The sequence below is a fragment of the Xylocopa sonorina genome, chromosome 3, assembly GCF_050948175.1.
Source record: "Xylocopa sonorina isolate GNS202 chromosome 3, iyXylSono1_principal, whole genome shotgun sequence".
In the NCBI taxonomy this organism is placed as follows: Eukaryota; Metazoa; Arthropoda; class Insecta; order Hymenoptera; family Apidae; genus Xylocopa; species Xylocopa sonorina.
Genome location: NC_135195.1, coordinates 4629513 through 4651504, shown reverse-complemented (window position 1 = coordinate 4651504; position 21992 = coordinate 4629513). Strand labels below are relative to the sequence as shown.

Genomic DNA, 21992 nt, shown 5'->3' with positions numbered 1-21992 from the left:
TCTTGCTCGTTTTTACAGGGTGTCCAAGGTTGATTAACGAAGTAGTCGTAAAATCATGGTTTCCTTTGGTCCCTCGAACGTTTACCACGTGAAATATTTACACGAAGGCGATTAAAGACGATACTTGATTTTCCAGTTTAATTTATTTGGAATTTTAAGTAGGTAGAACGAATCTACATTGACAGTTCTGTTGAATTTTCTGTTTGACATAGTAGCTGATTGATCGATTGTCTCATCAATCGTCGATTGCTGCGGTACGTCATTCGACAATTAAACACTTGTTGCACGTTTATTTCTCAAATTTATCGCGTTGGTAATGATCTCTTCGTTGATACGCCCGATGAACGCAGTGATTTTGAGCAGCCCTGTAGATTTACTTTTATTTCAGTACCTTAGGGTCTATGGACCGGTCTTTTGACAGACATGAGTATATTTAAGGGTGCTTGTATGCTGCTTTCACGCACTCTCCACCCCAGTACCGAATCCTGTGCTTGTGTTCAAAACTTGATTCCCTCTTGACTTATTGTGCTCTTCAATCTCGTGGTTGTCGTTTTCTTAAATTCCGTTCACGTTCCTTTGTTGCTCTTATTTGACTAAATGCACATCTAACGTGTAATCTCGTTTCTTAATACCATAACATTTTATTATACAATCATAAATTTCATTGAAACACTGTATATTATAGTTTATATTATTTATAACACTTTTACAAAGTAAACGAAATTATACTATTTATATTCAATCATGAAATTACATCGTGATTGTATACTATATATTTAAAATAGCATTTCTAATGTAGTTGTATATATTACAAACGCAAACATTATTGTTTTCTATAGAAAGAGAGAACAATTCGATTATTACTGTTAATTTAATTCTGTTTGATATGACAGGAATACGTATCTATAATTAATGATTGCATAAAAACCTGTATCTCAACAAGAAGAACCACAAGTCTCATTAAAAAACATTATGACAACATTACAGTAAAGACGCGTGGAACAGCTAACATCGATAGAAACGTAATCCTGATTATGCTTTCCATTGATTAGATGGCTAGTTTAAATTATTGAAAATTAATCAAAATTGATTTAAATAGTTTACAAAATTATCTACGTTGTGGTAGTATTCTGTACAATAACCATACGCGTAGTTTAACTAATTAATGATCATTCTGCAGTACAATTAAAATGACTATTCCTGTAATCCGGGGAATTTTAAAATCGTGATAATTTGCAAACATTAAAAGTGATTGCAACTTGAAGAAACCAGTATCGCGATCTACTGGAAGCTGCGGAATTTTTCATCAAAACTCCAGGCATAGTTAACCAATATTAATAACGAAAATAAGCGTTAAGAATTCCTCTTCCTTTTATTAACATTTATATACATACATTAAGAATTTCTAAAGTAACACTAGAATTATTTTCGCTTAAATATTAAACTTATTACGCTATAATAATTTTGTATCATAATTTTTTTTTTATTACAAATTGCAATTGAATCTCTAGAGACTTATCAGCTGTTCGTGACAATCAGGAAAGGTACTCAGTCTTTATTTAAGTATATTAAACATCCCAATATTTCTCGAAAATGACTAATTTCTTACTCGTTACACAATTTTAATTTCTGGTTCCACGTTTTCTTTTACAGTATGAAAAATATAATGTAATATGCGATCATATGGAAATTGTTTCCATTGCGACACGAGATTGGCAACAATTCTTCGTCAACGCGAAACAACAGCCAAAGTTAGATTTCCTTCCAACGTTTAACACGCATTCCTCGCATTTTAATCGATTTCTTTTAATATTCTTTACGCATACCGCTTAGTTCACCGATTGCGAGTGAAACGACAATTGTCTGGAAAAAATTCTACCTTTCGTAGCTCCTTTAATCGTTTGACAATCCATCGCTACGAAAAATACGCCTTTACCTTACAAATTTTACCAACAATTCGGAAAGGTCTACCTTAAAATGTGATCGCGTACGAAATCAAGACTTATTGTTATCGCAAAATATACTTAACATATTTTTCATTCCATATTTTCAATCTTTTGTCTTTTCAAATAACTTTCTCTTTTATTTTCTACTAAAAGACACATAACTTTACACAAATGTGCAGAGTTGATTTCAATTAAACACTGCATTGCATCGAATTTTATCGAATCGATCGTATAGCTCCACCAAAATAGATCATGTGGAATGAAAAAAAAATAAAATTCTTCAGGAATACTCACTCGATCATTTCTACCATTAATTCCCGTTGAAATGTCCGTACAACATTCGCACTGAATGGAAAACGTTACTTCACGCAAAACAGATATCACCTAAGTGGAATCTTCGTAGCCAAGCTCTAAGTAAATACCGTCACCGATGCTGTCGAGGATATATTGTCCGTAAATGATTATGTATCTTCGAGACTCACCCGCGAAGTCGTAGCATGTTTGTGAACATATCTGAGAAGTGTCCGCTTGCAGTGATTCAAGCGATTCCTGGAACACTTGTCGAACTTCCGTTTCTTCTGTCCGGTTTCTGGAAGTATCATCGTCGAATACCCAATCACACGACTATTATCGTAATTCTATTCATTATTAACGTGAAATCATTAATGAGGATTCGCCTCGATCGAGGATCAATTCTTAACGCGTCGTCCAGGATTTTAAATCTCGTAGAACTGGGATAGAAAGGAGCGGCGTGATGTTTGGGTACCTCGATAATGTCAATGGCAAATCGTGTTTGTATTTCTGGTTGTAAATCGACTGTTTAGAAATAGTAGGTCGTTCGCGTTTCTACTGCGTGTGGATTGGAAAATACATAAGTAACGATTATTAGGTAGAAAGGAATTATAAGTTGAGAAAGTTTCGTGGAAAGTTTAAATAAATTTGCTGTACGTACGTGCGATTGATTCTTTTCTAAAATGCGTGTTTCTATTTTTAAGTAAAATGTTCAGTTAGTAAAATAATAATATTCCTTTCGTTCGTTATCCTTTCTTCACTATAATAATATTAATTTAATACATCGTACTTGTTTCGTCCGTAATATTGAATTTAAATCGACGCACCGCTCTTCGTCACGCGTACGCATGCTCCTGTCAGTCGCCGCGCGGCAGAGCTCGCGCAAAAACATACAAACATAACCTTCGACGTTTAAACACAGTCACCGTGCAGTGTGTCCTTTCGCAGAGTTTTTGCACGCAGATACGTATTGCTGTTAATGTACGTAGAAAAGTAGGATCAATCATTTTCCTTCTGTATTCCACATCAAAATGGAGGAAATGGACGTGGAGAACGAGGAGTGCAGTGAAAATAACCTACGTGGGAACTCGAGGGGCAACAAGAAAGGCGAATTGGAGGTAATCGAAAATGAAATCGAGGAAAACATGGATGACGAGCCTGACGATGATCAAGACGAAGAGGACGACGAGGAAGACGTCGACGAGGCGGAGGTCAAAGTTTTGGAAACCTCCCTCGCTCAGAATCCATACGATTATGCCAGCCACGTAGCCCTGATTACCAAATTGCAAAAGATGGGTGAATTGGAACGACTACGCGTTGCCAGGGAAAACATGAGCTCCAAATATCCCCTGAGCCCTGAACTATGGCTGTCCTGGATGCACGACGAAATTAAATTAGCTGTCACGCCGGAACAGAAAGCAGAAGTCGTGAAACTGTGCGAGCGAGCTGTTAAAGATTACCTCTGTATGTTGTATTTCTTGCACGATAACTAGGTTGTTTATATGAGTATTAATAATTATTTGAAGATAGCGAATAGAGAAAAATATGAACGAACATTTATTTATTTGATTGTATATGAAACAAATCGTCATCTGTACATGAGAATATTATGTGCATCTTTTAATTTTTACATGTTTAGATTTCTCGAAAATGCATAAATATCCATGTACTAATTTGGAATTTCTATTCTTCAAGTTAATTTATCAAGTAGTATGTGATACATTAAATGTTTTATTCCAGCTGTGGAAGTATGGTTAGAATATTTGCAATTTAGCATTGGTAACATGGGTACAGAAAAAGACGCTGCAAAGAATGTTCGATTATTATTTGAACGAGCATTAACAGCTGTTGGGTTGCATACTATTAAGGGTGCAATAATATGGGAGGCATTTCGAGAGTTTGAAGTTGTTCTATATGCATTGGTAAGTGTAGAAGAGAAGAGTTAGTTATTAGATATGATTATATCTACATTATAAATGTTTAGATTAATTCTTCAAATCAAGCTGAAAAGAAAGAACACTTGGAACGTATTGGAAACTTATTTAAGAGACAATTAGCTTGTCCTCTCTTGGATATGGAAAAGACATACGAAGAATATAAAACATGGCGCCAGGAGGATGGTGCAGACGCTGTTATAGATGATAAGATCGTTAGTGGAGGATATGAGAGGGCACTTGCAAATCTCAATGCCCGTTTACCTTATGAAGAAAAGATTGTTTCCGCCCAAGTTGAAAATGAACTTCTCGATGGATACAAAATATATCTAGCGCATGAGAAACAGAATGGGGACCCAGGACGTGTCACTGTTTTATATGAAAGGGCGATCACTGATCTTAGTTTAGAAATGTCAATTTGGCTAGATTATCTTACATATTTGGAAGAGAATATCAAAATTGAATCTGTATTGGCTCAAGTATATCAGAGGGCTTCGAGAAATGTTCCGTGGTGTGCAACGATATGGCAGAAGTGGATAAGATCAGTTGAAAAATGGGGGAAACCAATATTAGAAGTTCAAACGTTATTCGAAAATGCTTTGACGGCTGGCTTTTCTACCGCGGACGATTATAGAAATTTATGGATTACGTATTTGGAATATTTGCGAAGAAAAATTGATCGGTTCTCTACCGAGGAGGAAAAGCAACTAGAAGTACTACGTAATACTTTTAATAGAGCTTGTGAGCACTTGGCAAAATCGTTTGGCCTGGAAGGCGATCCTAATTGTATCCTATTACAATATTGGGCAAGAACTGAAGCTATACACGCCAGTAACATGGAAAAAGCTAGATTGCTATGGGCCGATATTTTGTCACACGGACATTCTACGACGGCATCTTATTGGTTGGAGTACATTTCGTTAGAAAAGTAAGTTCCTATTATTTTTTACAAAGTTAAGAGAATGTGAAGATTCACAGTATGAAACTATTTATTTATAGATGTTATGGGGACACGAAGCATTTAAGAAAATTATTCCAGAAAGCTTTAACGTCGGTAAAGGACTGGCCAGAGAGTATCGCAACTTCGTGGTTAGACTTTGAACGGGACGAAGGGACATTGGAACAAATGGAATTTTGCGAAACACGAACGAAAGAGAAATTGGACAAGGTTACTGAAGAGAGACAGAAAGCACAACAAATTTCTAATCATGACTCACTACAATCGCAAAACAAAAAATCTCATAAGAGAAAACAAGAGGAGACTGGCAAGTGGAAAAATTTAGGAGTTTCCCCGACAAAAATTCCAACAGTTGATACACATTCGAAACCAAAAATAAAAGAGAACCGTCTGCACCTCGAAAAGAAAATCGATGCTGATGTTGAAAAGCAAAAATTAAAAGTTGCTCCCCCACCTGGTTTTAAAGGGCCAGAAAATGAAAAAATGGAAGTAGACCATCTGCCCAGCATAGACGACAAAATTACTGTTTTCGTAAGTAATTTGGACTACTCTTCAACCGAAGAAGAAGTTCAAAGTGCTTTAGAACCGGCTGGACCGATCACAATGTTCAAAATGATACGAGATTACAAAGGACGTAGTAAAGGCTATTGTTACGTACAACTCAGTAGTCCGGTACGAATCATTATTTTTTAAATTAAAAGTTGAAAGTTATTAACAATCTAAATGTTAAACTTTTAACTAAAGAGACAACTCCTTATAGGAAGCAGTTGAAAAGGCACTGCAGTTAGATAGAACTACTGTAAGAGGGCGACCCATGTTTGTTTCACGGTGCGATCCAAATAGAACACGAGGGTCCGGCTTCAAATATAGTTCTTTTCTTGAAAAGAATAAACTTTTCATCAAAGGTATGTAATATTTAAATTTATCTTTATTCTTCTCCTGAGAAGACTTTTCTTACGAATATATTCGCGATAATGAATTCGAAATTCGCATAAATGTATCGACGTAAATTTATAAAATCTTTATAATTATTACGTTTTAATTAGTCTTGAAAAGTGGTAAGTCCATAATTAAAACATGTAAATATGTATTTATTGTTGCACAACTAATAGGACTTCCGGTAACGACAACGAAGGAAGAGCTCGAAGAAATCTTCAAGGTTCACGGAGCGTTGAAGGAAGTCCGCATAGTTACTTACCGTAACGGTCACTCTAAAGGATTGGCTTACGTAGAATTCAAAGACGAGGATAGTGCCGCGAAAGCACTGTTGGCCACTGATGGGATGAAAATTGACGACAAAATAATTAATGTAGCTATAAGCCAACCACCTGAACGTAAGAAAGTACCGACGACCGAGGATGCACCTCTGATCAAGTCTCTAGGCGGTACTACCGTAAGCAGAACTACATTTGGTATGCCCAAAACATTATTATCCATGGTACCTCGTACCGTTAAAGTCGCAGCTACTAACGGCAGTGCAAGTGTGCCTGGCAATGAGGCTCCTCAGAAAATGAGCAATCAGGACTTTAGGAATATGTTACTGAATAAAAAATAATTCGCTACGACGTCATTAATTCTTTGAACCCTTGTTCGTCTTAAACGATGAACTTTAAAATCTGTGTATATCAGAAAAGTAACAACGTTAAGAACGTTTTTGTATATTTCCTAAAGCACGATTTATACATATATATATATACATATTTAAAACAACTATATTAGAAAAAAAAGGAAGAGATAGGGAAACTGAGAACTAAAAAAGTTCTTAGAAAATAAATACGTTTAATGTAAGGCAGTTTATATATACAAGATGAAAATGTATGTGCAAAGTGTGAACGCAAAACGCAAACAACTTCCCTCTCATCATGACATACATCACAGCGTTATTGAAGACTATTCACTACTTTTTATCGTCCGAACTAATCGCAAGTGAATGGACAAGTGAGGGAAGTTGTATCACAAAATACAATATAACAACAAATCAGGGTGACCATTTCTCTAGTTCTTAATCAAAATACTCCCTTTATATATCTTATATATATATTTATATCCTATTAAACTATGTATATATTTAAAAATGCTGTAAAAAGGATCGAGAAATAGCATTTACAAAAGTACAGTCAAAGAATCGGTTTGATTCTTGTCTTTTGAACACCTGGTCACCCTACGTTCAAATACAAAATGTCTCTCTACAATTGCATTGGTGCATTGGACGTGTTGTGTTTTTTATGCCTCGGTGGAGCGACAGGTGGGCTGTCAGGTGTCAGCAGCCGTCTCGTCATAAGCCATTTTTTGGCCCGGCCAGAGTGATAGTAATAAGAATAAAGCAACGCCATAGCTGCCAGCACAACCAGCAGGCACGTACCAGCAATAATAACACTGAGTAACCAATACGGCCCGCTCGACTGCGGCACCAGTGTCGGTTCTGTCGGTGATTTTTCACCTGGAACCGATTTCGTCGGCGGCTCTGCAGGCGGAAGAGGCTCCACGTCGTCTCCGATGGTAATATCAGCGCAAGAACGGAATTCTTCTTGCGGACCACAGCCTACGGCTCCTGTGGACATAGGTATTAATCAATTATAATTTGTATTCGATACAATGACATACAGCGGAGAAAAGTATATTTATTTGCGTATTCCAAAGTAAATTGCTGGCAGCAACATTTTAAAATAATGACCTCTAAAAAGGTGAACTCTTTCCTAGTTTTCGGCGGATATGCAGGGTATTCGACAAGCATCGATAGAAAAAATTTATGCAGATATTCTAACAGCTAAAATAGAACGGAAATTAACAAGAAGAGAATTATGTTCGACGCGTCGTTTTCGAGAAAGACGACTTCAAGGTAAGAGCCCATAATTCATTTCTCATTCTGTTAATGAATTTGCAATAATATTTGTCATACATATGACCTGAAAATAATAAGGGGATTGCTCAAAGATAAACCTCATTGAATACTAATAATTATGAAGCAATTACACCATACATGTGCTAATTGTGTAATACTTATTACGTACAAAAACTTATAACTTTCCATCTGTGCTTTGATGGAATATTAATATTATATTAATTATGTAGTAAGGGGGTATTTAGTTTCGACATTGCATGAATCAGCTACACCTATATTTCTTGAAAAAAGAGAAATAACTTGTACAAAGTGCCCATAACGATATCCTTTCGCACAAATAATAACTTTTGAAGTACAAATTACTATTCTCTCCTATGGTGTAAGTATGATACAATGTCATCGCGCAATTAACATTTCGATCGTAGCTGGCTCGTTCTCATCCCCTCGCATACGAACGTTTCGTTCGACAAACTTTTCCCTGCATATCCCCCAAAATTCAATCTCTCCGCCACCATTTCACCAACATCCACCCAAGAACAATCTCTCCTCGGTGTCTACGCGAGGTCGAGGCTTTTGTTGCAAAACGGTGCCTCTCGAGCATCCATCCGGCCCGCTGACTGGAACAAAACGCGGTCCCGAAGTTAAGTGGAACAGAAATACGTACCGCTGAAAAAATCGTGACCGAGTTGGCTCGTCTAGAGGCATAGACTAGCAATTCTGCATCAGAGAATTTTCAAAAATGGAATTACGCTACTTTAGTACTCTCTCCCTTTACTTTATAAGACGGTGTACGTGTTTGCACTTCTCAGAAAAGAAAGATAGACTTGAGTTTATTTAGTTAAAAGTAATGTAATCATTATCCTATTTTTACTTTACTAAAAAGTAACGAATTTTGATTGATCTGAATCAGTAGTTGCTCGTGATTAAAATTAGTGGGGATGCTGCACAGTTCCATACAAAGATCTTTGCATGTTTTTCATAAATTAGAAGACATCTATTGAGATTAAGCTTATATATTGTACAAGTCCAAAGAAAAAATTAAAGAAAAAAGGGCTCATTACATTAAATGTTATCGATAATATCAAATGGAAATAACGAGTGCTGTAGTTCCACAGTGCCTATTCACGAGCCACCACTGGTCTGGCTCTCAGGTACGGTATTATCTCTCATCGCTTTAAAGAAAAAGCAGCGGTACATATTTGGTATTTTCGAGGGAGTCGTGGAACGAATTGAGGGGTAGATGGGTCGTGCGCGCAATTTTGTCTCGACGAGTGAGCGTTGAACAAAACGCTTTATTTACAATACCTGTCCCGTTTTCACAGTTGCCCCAATTATTCCCAGCCACGTATCTCCATTGAAAGACGCATTGAGCACAGGTCAGGTCGTCCGGCAATTTGTAAAGAGCCTCGAAAATCTTATTCCCCGGTCCTGGATAATATCTGATCGATCCGTTATTCGAACGCAGTAGATGCTGGTCCAAACATGCCTGGTCGACTTCCTTGCCCTTGTAGGTCATCGCGCACGTACGAAACTCGAAGTAACCGTGATGGTTCGCGGTTAACTCCACGCGGACCGGTATCACTGAGCCTGTTTTGTATTTCCTCACTATCACGCTGTTCCCGTACTTCCCGCCTGTTTCGTGCGGACGAGGCTGTAACAAGATTAAACAAGCTTCAATTTTACTTAAACCCAACTATTGTAGACGCTATGCAAACTGGGTTCTAACTTGATTAGTGAGGATCATCGAGTCGATCATCCGTGGCATGGCGATATTGTTAAGTATGCCTGTAAACATGAATTCCCAGCTAATCGCGCATCCCAATATCACTGTCGCGAGTCGATGTGAACGACAAGTGTTGGACCACTGTTTGTCTTAGAATAAGACCTTGCTCTCTCAGTAAGACCAACGCATTTTGATACGCAACGATGCAACGCATCTTCATCAATTGATCGACATGTTCACCTTCACAACGGTGATATGATACGAAGATACACCGCAAGTAGATACTCACCTGCATGGAACGTTCAAACGATTGATGTTTCAAGGCTCTCGCTATTATTAATGATATATATTAATCAGCTGAGAGTTGTCGCGTACAGTAATATTGAGAACTCTGAAACATTGACGATACGTATTGATCATCTGAACGCCCTATCAGGCACCGTCAACGTTGGAGCGTAAGGGGTTGAAGTGACATTTAGTTGACATTAATTCCACATAAAACGTACCTACGATTCGGTTACTTATAGAAGTTTAATTGTTGCAAAAGTCCAATGTTTAAACAGATAGTTCTGTTCTTTTCTCTTCAGTGGTTTCTCTTAATTGTTCCAATCAACAGTTAAACAAGAAAGTGTAAACTTCGAATTTCGCGAAGTATGTACAATTTTGGAAAGGGTGTTGAAACCTGTGACCCCATTGCAGCGGCGTACGTCTGCTCAACAGACCGAAAAACCGCAAATAGTAATTTATTCCATGTTGCAAGAACATTGCCCGGGGATAATTAGACGAACTTCACAATGAAACCGTTTCGTCCGAGATGAGCCTTTCTTCCGGCCCTTCCGTTCACCGCTACACCTTTTATTTAATCAAACAGCGGTTTACTTTGCCAGCTTTGCTCCTGCGTGTTACGCAACCCCCTGGTACTGATCAAAAGCCGCAAGTACAAAGGACGTATGCTTTGTCTAACAATAAGCAAACGTTTAACTGTAAATAGTTTCGTTGCTGTTAAAACAACTTGTTAGCGATGCATGCGGTGCATAATGGGGATCTTAAGAGACGTTCATTAATAATCTCGAGCAGTTTCAAGTTACCATGAATAAGTTTAAGCAGGATGATCGGTATATTATAGCCCATATCCTGATCTCGTGGAATAGATACGGAACAGACAAGGATAGAATTCGAGAGATTGATAAAGACATTGTATTAAACATTGTGTATCTGCAAAAAAATGATTTCATGTAATATTTAGATGAAATTATAATTGAAAATACTTTAAATCCAGTAAAAGATGGGCATTTCTCATCTTATAAAATAGTTGAAATACCTCGTTTATTTAAAAAATGCTCCACATTTTTATCATAGTACAGTAAACATTTTGTATCTAGAGTAGGTCGTTTCTTTGTTGCTTTCACGACTGCATATCTCATGAAGTATTCATTTTTCATGAAACGTTCCCCTTTAGCACTTTTGTATCACATGATACGTGCAGAAGGGAGCAAAAAGAACCTAATTTATCAAAAAGCATACGTATGCATTGAATTCTACTTTAGTCACTGTGAACAGTTGTATCTACGGAAGAAAAGCAAATTCACGGGATAGTAAAACTGTTTAAACCATTCAACTTTTTATTCCCGCTATCCTTTTATTTCTGTTTGCCAGGAAAAGGGAGGCATGACTTGTCCCAGTTACGTAACGCATCCCCGTATATGTAGATTTAGCCTGGTTTCTTCCTTGTCGGGTTTAGGTGAAGTAAAAAATGGACCACGTTAACAATTCAGGTAAAATAAATACGCCTATCCCAAGTGTAGCCATCTGTCCATAAAACCTCATCAAATAATTTGTGCTTTTAAATGAAAACGATGGAAAAGGATAAAGCAACGGTCGAGGAAACAATTGCTATTCTTATTCCATCAACTTTTATCAAATATAGTTCAACTCGTTCTTTTTAAGTAGGGTAGTTTATCGAGAATACAGTAAAAATTGGCTAACTTCTTTTCCTTTATAAGGAAATGTGATGAATATAAAACTATGGTGTATACCACGTTCCTTTAGATTGTTCCAATTTTATCGTGAATCTTATTCTCAATTCCAAATTCAAGCCTTTTTCCTTAATGCGAATTTCAATAACAAAGTTGAATTTGTTACGATATATAACTAGTGCGATAGTAGTCCCCTTTGAAGGAAGCAAAACTATAATTTCAACGCGGAAACTGATAAATTTCCTAACATATCATCTCATCCCTCATCCTTGTTCGTTCTTATATCGAATAAATTTTCTATACCGCGGACGTAGTTCCGTATAGTGTCAATAGATATAAGGAACGACGCATAAAATTGATCGATCGTGCTTGATACCAATAACGGTGTCCAATCTTATGAAACAGCCACTTTTTCAAGCGCTGTAATGGCGGCTTCTTAGACGCCTCCTGTTCTGCGTGTCGTTACTTCCAAACGCTTCCTTACAAGTATTTCAAGTGATTCGAATTTAATACAGTTATATAGGTCTTGGCTCGTGTAGGAGTGAAGGTTTACCCGTGAGCGTCCCGTTAGGTAAACTCCAATTCGGGAATTTCAATATCGCGCGACCGAAATGAGAACAGGAAATTTGCCATTCTAAACATACCGGTGGCACATCTAATTGAAATTTGCTTTCATACAAAAATACAGTAAAACGAACAGTTTTCTTGCTTCTCCTTTCTTAACATTTTATTTTCATGACCCAAGCTCGCAATTTTGAACACGTGGCAAGAATCTCTGTCTCCAAAGGATAATGTCGCAAACAATTTATTCTAGTTTAATCATACACTGCATATTTGTTAGCTTTTTCAGCTGAGAAGCAACGTAATACATGTACGATGATATTAATGTAGATTCAATGTCAGAATCGACGTATGACAAGGAATATTTGAAATTTAAATCAGAGGCAAACTTCGTCGTCGATCTGGGAGCTCATTTGAATCGCTTCGCTTCTCCCTTTATTTTTCGATAGACGGGAAACTAAAGATTTATCGCTATACATATGACAATTGTGCCACGAACGAAAATGTTTAATTTCATTCGATTCGATTTAAATTGAACCAAACAAGATTGGCTGGGTAAATAATTTGTGCTCACCCCGTAGAAACAATTTCCACTAAATCTTTAACGCAACTACCCCCCTTGGCAGGAGAAAGCTTGCACGGCAAGGTAATCTCGCGGTTCTTTTTTTAACATTTACGTACTCGCTGCATCGTGCGTTACATGGAGCTATGTGAATTTCGTAAAAAATTCGTGTCTTACCACCGGTGTGTCCCAAGCATCGCCGCATATCCCACACTTTCCCTTGTTCCGTTGCCATTGCCTGGTGAATCCACCGCAATAGCACTCGTGGTCGTTGTAGTCGTGCGGCGTATCGAACCCGTACCTCCACATCGAGGCCCTCGACGGTGGTTCTATAAGCCTTCCGTGGGCTGAAACCTGCCCCACGGCTAGCACAGCCGCAAGAATCAGCAGGCTCAGAATTTTCAGGCGCATTGTTGCAACGGCGAAACTCGAACCCTGAAATTGCAAACCGTTTCGCTGTTACTGGGTGTTGCTGATCAGTTTCCCACAGGATATCGATCGAAAGATTGCGATCACGCTTCAGAAATGGCAGGATACGTTTTTCGTCGATGCAACGATTTTTGTTTCACGCTTTTTAATAAGGAAATCCAGTCGAATCGTAAAAATGTAAGGAATTAAAGTATGTGATAATGTGTTCGCGACGCGAATTTCTGATTAAGCCTCGTTATTTTAGGTACAGCTGCATAAATATTATTCGAGCAGTACGGCTAACAAGAGTATACGAATGGAATTTGTAACCGTTAAAAAGTTTATGCTAATCGAGCGATTTTTATGTACAAATCATAATCCAGATGATGGGTTTTCTGACGAACATTTGAGATATCATTTCGCTGATTGGTGATTTATTTTCAATGAAATTAAGTACTGATAATTTAAAACCTTCGTATAGTTGGCTTTTAATAAATAGCTGCGGTAAACGCTAACCACTTCACATATGCATAAAACGAGTAACTTTAACAAATCTGAAGTACTATTTGAAAAAGGTTCAAGAACGTTCTACTTAACATTCAACAATTTTTAACGATCCGAATATCCATCAGACAGAGATACAAATTATATCTGCGAGAGTTCTCCAACGCACGAAACCCATTTCACTAATTATTCACTTTTTACGATATTCCACGAAATTACATGTTCGTAATTATAAAAAATATCGAAGCTTCTGTGTGATTAAAAGGTCTGCTGAAAGACAAAGGGGCGAGCGTGTTTAAATGTCGGAAGAAGAACTCGAGTGGAAAGGACTGACTTTTCGGCTACGAAATAAAACGGGGATGCAATTCAGCTTTACGACGCGAACGTGTCAAAGCATTATTCGACGAAGCGGGTCTAAAGTGAAAATCGTGCCAGTAGCGTCGCATTTTAAATAGCCGATAGGAAGCGGACGTGTTGTCTTCGTTACGAAAATTCGTTACAAGTCGTTTACATCGAAGTCGATGGATTAGAAAGCTACTTAAGCTCGATTGGACACGCGTTGCAAGGGACAACGCATCAAAATTCGTCTGGTATCGTTCTTTTACGTGAAACGATATCGAATCGACATGTGTACGCCATCCAAATGGGTCACGACGCGATTTTCTATTAAAAACAAATCGTAAAGCCCATCAGAAGTATGCGAATAATTTGTGATCAAGCGTTTTTGAGTATAAAGTAAGCTAGCAGAGTTTCACTTACAGTTGGTCGACAAGTATAAGTAACGAACAGTAACAAAAATAGAGATCTTTCGTTCGAAAACGCACTCAAGTTTAAATCGTAAGAAATGCTGCCACGATAGTTAAAACAGCGAGACAAACTAGAAACACGCCTCCCGCGATAATCCACAATAAATAATCTTTACTTCTCCTCGTGCATTCACTGGTCGTTAATTCGCCGTTCACTCGAACCGCATTCCAATCACAATGGAACCATAAACGCGATTTTATTCGAAAGCAACTCCCTCGAACGCTTTATGGAGCGCGCGTATTTAGCCAGGAACGGCGAGAGGAATTACATTCGACGAACAATCCGCTGAAAGATCGATCGAACAATGTTCCTCGCAGTCCTGACTGAAATTCTCTCGCTCGACGATCGTAATTTCGCGATTCAATTTCGCTATTCACGACCATCCGCGTTCAGCTGTCGCGATACGCCTGTCGCGGACGCGTTTCGTGGTTTAACGAGGAAATGACACGCCAAAATGATACGCGGCAATAACGGGGGACGCGACGTCGCACGCGAGCGACGTGCCTTTTAACGGAAGCTTTCCTTCCCGAGGAGGAAAGGCGACGCGAAGGTGTGCAGGCCGCAAAAGAGAAACTGGCAAACCGGTTGGCCACGCCATCGCGCTGTAAAAACGCGTTATCAGAGGCAACGAGCGAACCCACGCGATGCGCGAAGATTTCGCAACGAAACGCTGATATCCGTGAAACGGTCGCGGGTTACGACGATGGCAAAGCTTGGGGTTCAATAACTTTTGAAGGCTGTTTGGTGTTACAGGATTCTTGGGTCAATGTTCGAATATATTCGATACCATTTTAATTTACGTTCAAGCGTTCGAATATAGACACCAGCGAATTTGAATATTCTGTATCGAAACGAAGGATTCTCCTTTTTTTCGATTGTTTATGACTGCCAGATGAAATCGAGTGTAAGTTGTATGTTTCGAAGTGAAGATTATCTCATTTTACCACAGTTCTTCCCCAAAAAACTTTCGACGGCTATAATCGTCATTTGCCCAGCATGTCATTTTTCTATTCCTGAAGCAAATGACGGCTATAACCGTCGTGACGACTATACGACATTTGCTTTAATAATTCATCGTATTTACTTAATTGATGAAAAAATACAGAATAAATGGTTCGTCTTCACAGAATCATCTTTCGACTGTTATAGCAGTCATTTGTCTCTGGATACTCAAATATTCCAAAGCGAAAAAGAAACAACTAATATGCTGTCTGGCATGCTATCACTTTTTTTTCTAGATGCGTTACTCAGTAATTTAACAAGTGTATGTGTTAGTACACTTCCTACTAACGCTATTCTTTTTTCATTGATTAAAATGTCATTTGTGTACATATCGTCAAGGATCTGACGGCTATAGACGTCAAAGTGTTAATACGTGTTTCGAGTTACTTGTATTAGAATCCAAATACTGCTTGCATTAAATTCCACTTCGAATGAAGTTCGCGTCTTAATGTGTACCTGGAGTGCTCAAACAGTCCGGTAGTAAGAGTTCCAGTCATCGTGCCATTACACGAGCACTGGACAAGAAATAATTGATCACGTTTACGGCGGATATTGTTCGCTCGAAGTAGTAAGTAATTGAGGAAGTCGTAATGAGATTCTGTGATACTGTTCCGACCAGAAACTGGGAATATATTATGGTTATTCGGGAAATGAGAAGCAAAAGGGACAATGATGGATCGGAGTGTTGGTCTTGAGTGATGAATCTGAAGTAATGTGCGGAAATATACGATATAGGTATCTATCCTGCTTAGATTGATTATTCTGGCTGACATTTTTGAACGTGAAGTATAAACCAAGGCCAGCAAAATGATCTGTGATAGAATGGTAAAAAAAGTAATCAAATTACACTGTCTATAAATCCTATAAATCCTAAAAAATATAAACATCGTACATTCCAATTCTTCCGTCTTTCTTTTCATTTTTCTATTTCTCTGGTTACGCAAAATTTGTTTTACTCCAAAGGATTCTGGCGCTTTAAATATTCCTCCACGCGATGTTATTGAAATAAATCGTCCAGTCGCTTGAATCGAGACGAGTGAAATCTCAGCGATGCTAGAAAATCGTTTCTCGACGCGAGAAATGAATTCTGTCCGAATACGAGCTTCGTATTTTCGTTGCGATCCATACCAAAACTCCGATCCCTACCTGCGCGTGTACCGCGACCCAATTAACCGTGACGAATGTTCTGAAAGTAGGTAACCTGTCCGCGAAAGAGAGAACATCGCAACCAGTCTTCGAATCTTGTAGCCTCTATCGACCAGAAAAACCGGCTAGCCCATATATTTCCAGCTTGGCGGATTTGGAATTCGTTGAATCTGATGAGACGTCGAAACGAGCGAAGTCGTCGCGATATCTCTGCGTGATCCACGCGAGAAAATTCGAAATCGTGACCGCGAATTACCAAGATGAACGAAGAGGAAGTCGTGAAAATTCACTGCCTGTCAGGAAAATGGAAATTCAGTCGCGCAAACTATAAGCTCCAGGAAAAACAAACGAATTCGAACTTCTCTGTTGGCACAGAGACAGAGTGGAAGAAAGAGATGGAGGATCACGGATCGATAATGTAAAACAGCCAGTGTCTCGCCAGCTACGATGGAAATTCGTGTTCCTTGTTGGGGGTTAATTAAAAATATTTTTACCATCGTTGACTTCTTTCGCTTTGACGCTGAGTCTGTAGAAGAATTGCCACTGGTCGCTTAAATATGACGTTAAAATATATTAGAGACATTCGACAATTTCTCTTTGATCGTGAGCAATTATTTCTTATGCTCATCTTGTTGGGGCAACGTGTAGACAGGAGTAAAATTTTCATTTTGTTGGGATTTCAAAACGCGACAACTGCAGACGTACGTGAATCCAGTTTCAAAAGTTTCTCAATTTTCGTAGTAATTCTAACTAGTTTCCTTGTATAAGTTTGCTCAGTCACTGAACGTACACTGACTGCAACACCTCATGAACCAACCTTCGTCATTTATATTCGTAATGTCGCCCTTCGAACTTCGCCCCATTGTACACGATAACACAGACATATTTTCTAACAGAATTCTTTGTTTCCAAGAGTAAGTCATTTTCAGATCTCGTCAGTCGAAATAGAAATACTGAATCATTAGCTAAGCTTGATTATTGAAAACAATTCGTCAAGTGCGAGGAATGTTTGCTGATAATTAAAGGGCAGGGTTAATGAAGAAAAATGAGGAGGTAAATTTGTCGACCAAAGAGTGGAGGGTCTGATGACTCACCTGATAGAGTCATGGCGTTTTTAATTAATCGTCCAGGGAACTGACGCACGCTTTAACAACGTCGCTTGAAAAAAAAAGAAAAAATAATTTCGTCGACAGGAGCCACGGGGAAGGGTCGCCTTCTGCAAACAAGGACGGCGTCAAACCGCTTTGGTGCGCAAGGATCGATGCAGCCGATCGATTCCTGTACACCAAGCTTAACAATACGTAATGGTTAATAGCGAGATTCGAGTTACACGTTAGCCGGTATGTAGGTCAACGACTAGCGACAACGGGAGACGAAATTGTTTTTTCTCTTTTGCTTTTTGCCCTGCTGTATTTTGCCACCGAGAATAGAAACGAAAGTACGGGAAATTCGCTGGAATTTACGATTTCGCGCGCTACCACACTGCTGCATAAAATCGTCGTGTAAAAGATATATCGTCGTATAGAATGATCTCATGGAATGTAAATTTGCGAGGATCGTAGAAAAATGAATTTCTTCTCTGCATATACACGCATCTCCTCGTCGCTCTACGCGATGATCTAGAGTTTCCTGTCACTCGTAAAAGACGCACCTTCGAGTCTGTTACTCTTGGAAGACTCGCGGCCCACTTGTTCTTCTATAGAAGTTATCTAAAATCAACAACCGTGTGAGAAATGGTGCTGGCAAAAGTGTGTTAAAAGAGTCGAGTACTCTAAAGTATAAAAATGAATGAGCCAGGGAACGGTTTTTTTTATTTATCTCTTACACGAGCAATTCACTGGTTAGGTGCTATTATACCTTCAAGGCTACTTTGGAAATGTACTACTCTATGCCACGTAATATTTCCTTGGAGTTAATCCTTATGTATGCGTTATTTATTATGCTCGACAAGCTTCTCTGATTTGTTGGTACGCTATTTTATTGGTACATTGTAGCGTGCTATTTTATATACCAATGCAGAATAGTCCGCCGATGTATCGTTTAGATATTCTTGCTTTCTTATCCACTCTATTCGCAACGTAGTTTCATTGCGTTTTGAGATTTTGAAAGCTACTTTGCATGCATATATACGGGATGTTCCATTTTTCTGTCCAAGCTTTCTAAAAATGTTTTGCGAAGACAAATAGGAAACAGCGATAGTGGAATAGCGAGTCGTTCGAGGGGTTATTAAACAGTAACGATGAAAATATGGAACGTACGAGAGGGAAAAATAATTCATTCACGGTGGTTACGATGTAAAATTGGAAACAGAGTTTTATCTCTATGGAGAATATTTTGAGGGGAAAAACGAGCGTCCAACAAGAATTCACGTGATGGACTGATACGAAGAATGAATGATTCACTCGTTTAAGTGAAACAAGATAGGAATGAACTTTGTAGAATAATAATTTCATATTTTACCGTTTTTTACTGGAACGCCGATCATTTTGAGACAAAGTGTTAATAATTGGCGACAGAGTTGAATTTCAACTTATTGATAGCTATGTCTCGTATCGTATTAATTACAGTACAATATTCAGTTCGTTATCAGTCTCCTCACACATCATATTTTAATCCAAATTTTCAACAGAAGGTCCACATTTATATTCTATCAATATCTCACCTTAAACATTCACCATTTATATTAAAACTATTCTACTTACATGCACACACAGACCTACATTAATAACAATTTATACGCTACTTTACTAGCATACTACTCCACTAACACACTATTCCACTCATCATCTACTACCCTACCAACAGACTACTCTACCAACACGTTACTTTATTAATGTACCATTCTTACACTAGTCTACTAATAAATTATCCCATCACACTACTCATACACTACTTCACCAGTAATACCATTCCACTCGTACTCTCCTCGACTATCAGACTCTTCAGCCAGCAAACTATTCCCCCAAAGAATGACTCCATTTCTAACAAAATAATGAACAATATGCTACCTTAACAATTCCCAATACTTGGATATTTACGTCCCACAGGAGATTGTTAACACAATACATACGACACGGTCGACGCACCGCGTTAGCCACTAATTCTTTCCGATCCTTTCTCCCCGCACGAGAAGGGAGAACTCCGATTATTCCCAACCAGCGCAGCTCCCAGGTGTATAACCGGTACGAAACCAGTATTCAGGGTCAAAAGTCTGGCCCGTGCGCGTACCGTGGTGCTCGCGAAGGCGACCAAGTCTGTCTGTTGGGACGGTACACGGCTCTTGTCTGGAATAAGGCCCGCGCAGAAGGCCCCAGACCCCGGTCAGGCGGCGACTGAACTCGACTTTGCTCGCGGACGAGCACTGGACCCACCAAGCACGTGGGAGTAGGTCATTAGAACGAGCCACTCGCTCGTATTCACGCCACGACCCACCTCGACGGTATCGCACGAGGCGCGTGACGCTTTCAGCGAAATGCCGCCTGGCCCCGCTGCCATGCATTTCCGGTTCGCTTCCTCAGCCAGGATGCGCGAGGGTAGAGCCGTTCGCGAAACGACGCGACGTTTCGTTCCACGGAAGTCGACTGACGCGCGAAGAATTCGGGAGGGATATGGGGAAGTAAGTTGGCGAGTTGTAACGCGGGGCTGTCTTCAGAGGAAAAGTTTCGCATTACTCAACTGGGAGCGTACAACTCAGAGTGTCGCGGGGTATCTCGCGAAATATGCGAAGCGCATAGTCGCGCGTGCCAGATGGACCAATAAGAATCGATGCGTCCGATGAGAACGGTAGAAAAATTGTTTGGTAGCGGATCTTGTTTTGCAGAAGTTTCATGATAGTAAATATACGAATTATTGTGCTAATTAACGAAGGACCAGCGAATTGTTCGTTTTTCGTCAACGAAGAACAGTGAAATTGTTGATGCAAATAAAGTTAGACACTGGAGAAAGTAATAAGTGCAGAACGATTCGATACACCGGCTTAGTGAAAGTTTCGGAAACGAAGGCAACAAATTGAATAAAGAGACGCGTGAATAAGTTTCATAAATAGGATACATTTCCATCCGATAGAATCTGGCTTCTGTGCACGGTACCGATAACTTTGTAGGTGATGGGACAAAGAGTAAACTTCGATGAGGATTTCTCACGCAGGCAAAGCTGAAATCGTAGGCGGCGACAGGTGCAGCGAAATTGAAGAACAAAACATTCTTCGATACACGTAACCGTGATACTTTTCAATGACTTGGCTTAATATATAATAAAGCCAAGAGCTTCTGATCGAAAGTCGATGGCTTTCTAATCAATAAAGTGATCGACAAAACTAACATCTATCCCAAATGTAAAGGATTTTTAAAAATGGTTACCTCGATTCTATAAATTCAATTTGTGAGGCGTGATTTCCTTCGTCTTCCTTTCTAACATTCAAACTCACTGGCGCGTAATAAACGAATACAGTTTCTTCGTCTTTAAAGTCTTTCAGCGTTCAGTAACGCGATGTATTATAATTTCATTTCTCGTTGCGCGTTTTTATCCGAAGTATCAAGCCGCTGAATGAAAATTTACATCCACGGATTTAATGCGAATAACCGGTGCGTTACCACCAAAGTTCGCCTCACCCGAAGAAACTCGCAGTATTTTCTTGGACGGTCTGATATTAAAAAAGTTTATTTCTTGCGCAGAGAAAGCAGTGTTCAATATTGCTAAATGTTGAGCAGGCCAACTGGCGATAAAAGGAGGGAACTAATTTCCAACGTAAATACGTTTCAATATCGTGCGAGAGGGGGTTGCAGAAACGTTAGCATCCAACGATAGGAATTCCTCGAGGGGACAGAACATAAATTGATAGTGAATGTAGGTGAACCAGCGAGCATCAAAGGGATTTAAACGGCTCTTTCTCTTAAAGGAAATGTTGGAGCTCTGCCCAACGCGCGTACCACGCCTCTCGACACATTTCCAATAGTTCCTTTTTAAACTTGAAATATAAGAGCCAAACGTCTTCGCGCGGCGTACCGTGGGTGCGAAAACTTTATTTAGCCGGATACAACGGGTATCCTACACGTAAAACATCGGAGAAATCTTTATCAGTGTCTCGTGCAATTTTTCAATCGAAAAGAAAAATTGTTAAGCGCAGCTTTCGCTACGGGACGGTCATTTGTAGAAGACGCGTTTCCATTCGTTTCCTTCGTATGTAGAACGAGAATCGAGGTCCTGCGCGAATAATCCGACCAGATAGGAAATTATAGGAAATGACCTATCCGAAGTACGAATTAAATTATAGAAAATTACCGATTTGATTGATCGTTCGTGGAAATGGAAAAGTTGGAGTATAATGGGAGAC

General features: G+C 39.1%; 2 protein-coding genes across 2 annotated transcripts; one reads left to right on the top strand and one right to left on the bottom strand.

Moving 5' to 3' along the window:
- Nucleotides 1-3191: 3191 nt before the first annotated feature.
- Nucleotides 3192-6883, top strand: LOC143422522 (spliceosome associated factor 3, U4/U6 recycling protein). The gene is made up of 6 exons (XM_076893237.1): nt 3192-3701; nt 3978-4159; nt 4222-5099; nt 5171-5801; nt 5890-6034; nt 6242-6883. The coding sequence occupies exons 1-6, from the start codon at nt 3269-3271 to the stop codon at nt 6682-6684; spliced, it is 2712 nt and encodes a 903-aa protein (XP_076749352.1). The 5' UTR covers nt 3192-3268; the 3' UTR covers nt 6685-6883.
- Nucleotides 6884-7181: 298 nt separating this feature from the next.
- Nucleotides 7182-19907, bottom strand: LOC143422548 (uncharacterized). The gene is made up of 4 exons (XM_076893293.1): nt 19731-19907; nt 12971-13228; nt 9277-9622; nt 7182-7680 (listed from the first exon to the last, which is right to left on the bottom strand). Exons 2-4 carry the CDS (start codon nt 13202-13204, stop codon nt 7316-7318), a joined length of 945 nt encoding a protein of 314 aa, XP_076749408.1. The 5' UTR covers nt 13205-13228; nt 19731-19907; the 3' UTR covers nt 7182-7315.
- Nucleotides 19908-21992: the final 2085 nt, after the last annotated feature.

Bases quoted from the DNA above. Each gene is read 5' to 3' on its own strand.
- LOC143422522 (XM_076893237.1), top strand. From the start codon at position 3,269: ATGGAGGAAATGGACGTGGAGAACGAGGAGTGCAGTGAAAATAACCTA. The intron at 5,802-5,889 runs GTACGAATCATT...AACTCCTTATAG, and splicing joins ACGTACAACTCAGTAGTCCG to GAAGCAGTTGAAAAGGCACT. The intron at 6,035-6,241 runs GTATGTAATATT...CACAACTAATAG, and splicing joins GAATAAACTTTTCATCAAAG to GACTTCCGGTAACGACAACG.
- LOC143422548 (XM_076893293.1), bottom strand. From the start codon at position 13,204: ATGCGCCTGAAAATTCTGAGCCTGCTGATTCTTGCGGCTGTGCTAGCC. The intron at 9,623-12,970 runs GTAAGACACGAA...ATCTTGTTACAG, and splicing joins ATGCTTGGGACACACCGGTG to CCTCGTCCGCACGAAACAGG. The intron at 7,681-9,276 runs GTATTGTAAATA...CTATGTCCACAG, and splicing joins CAACTGTGAAAACGGGACAG to GAGCCGTAGGCTGTGGTCCG.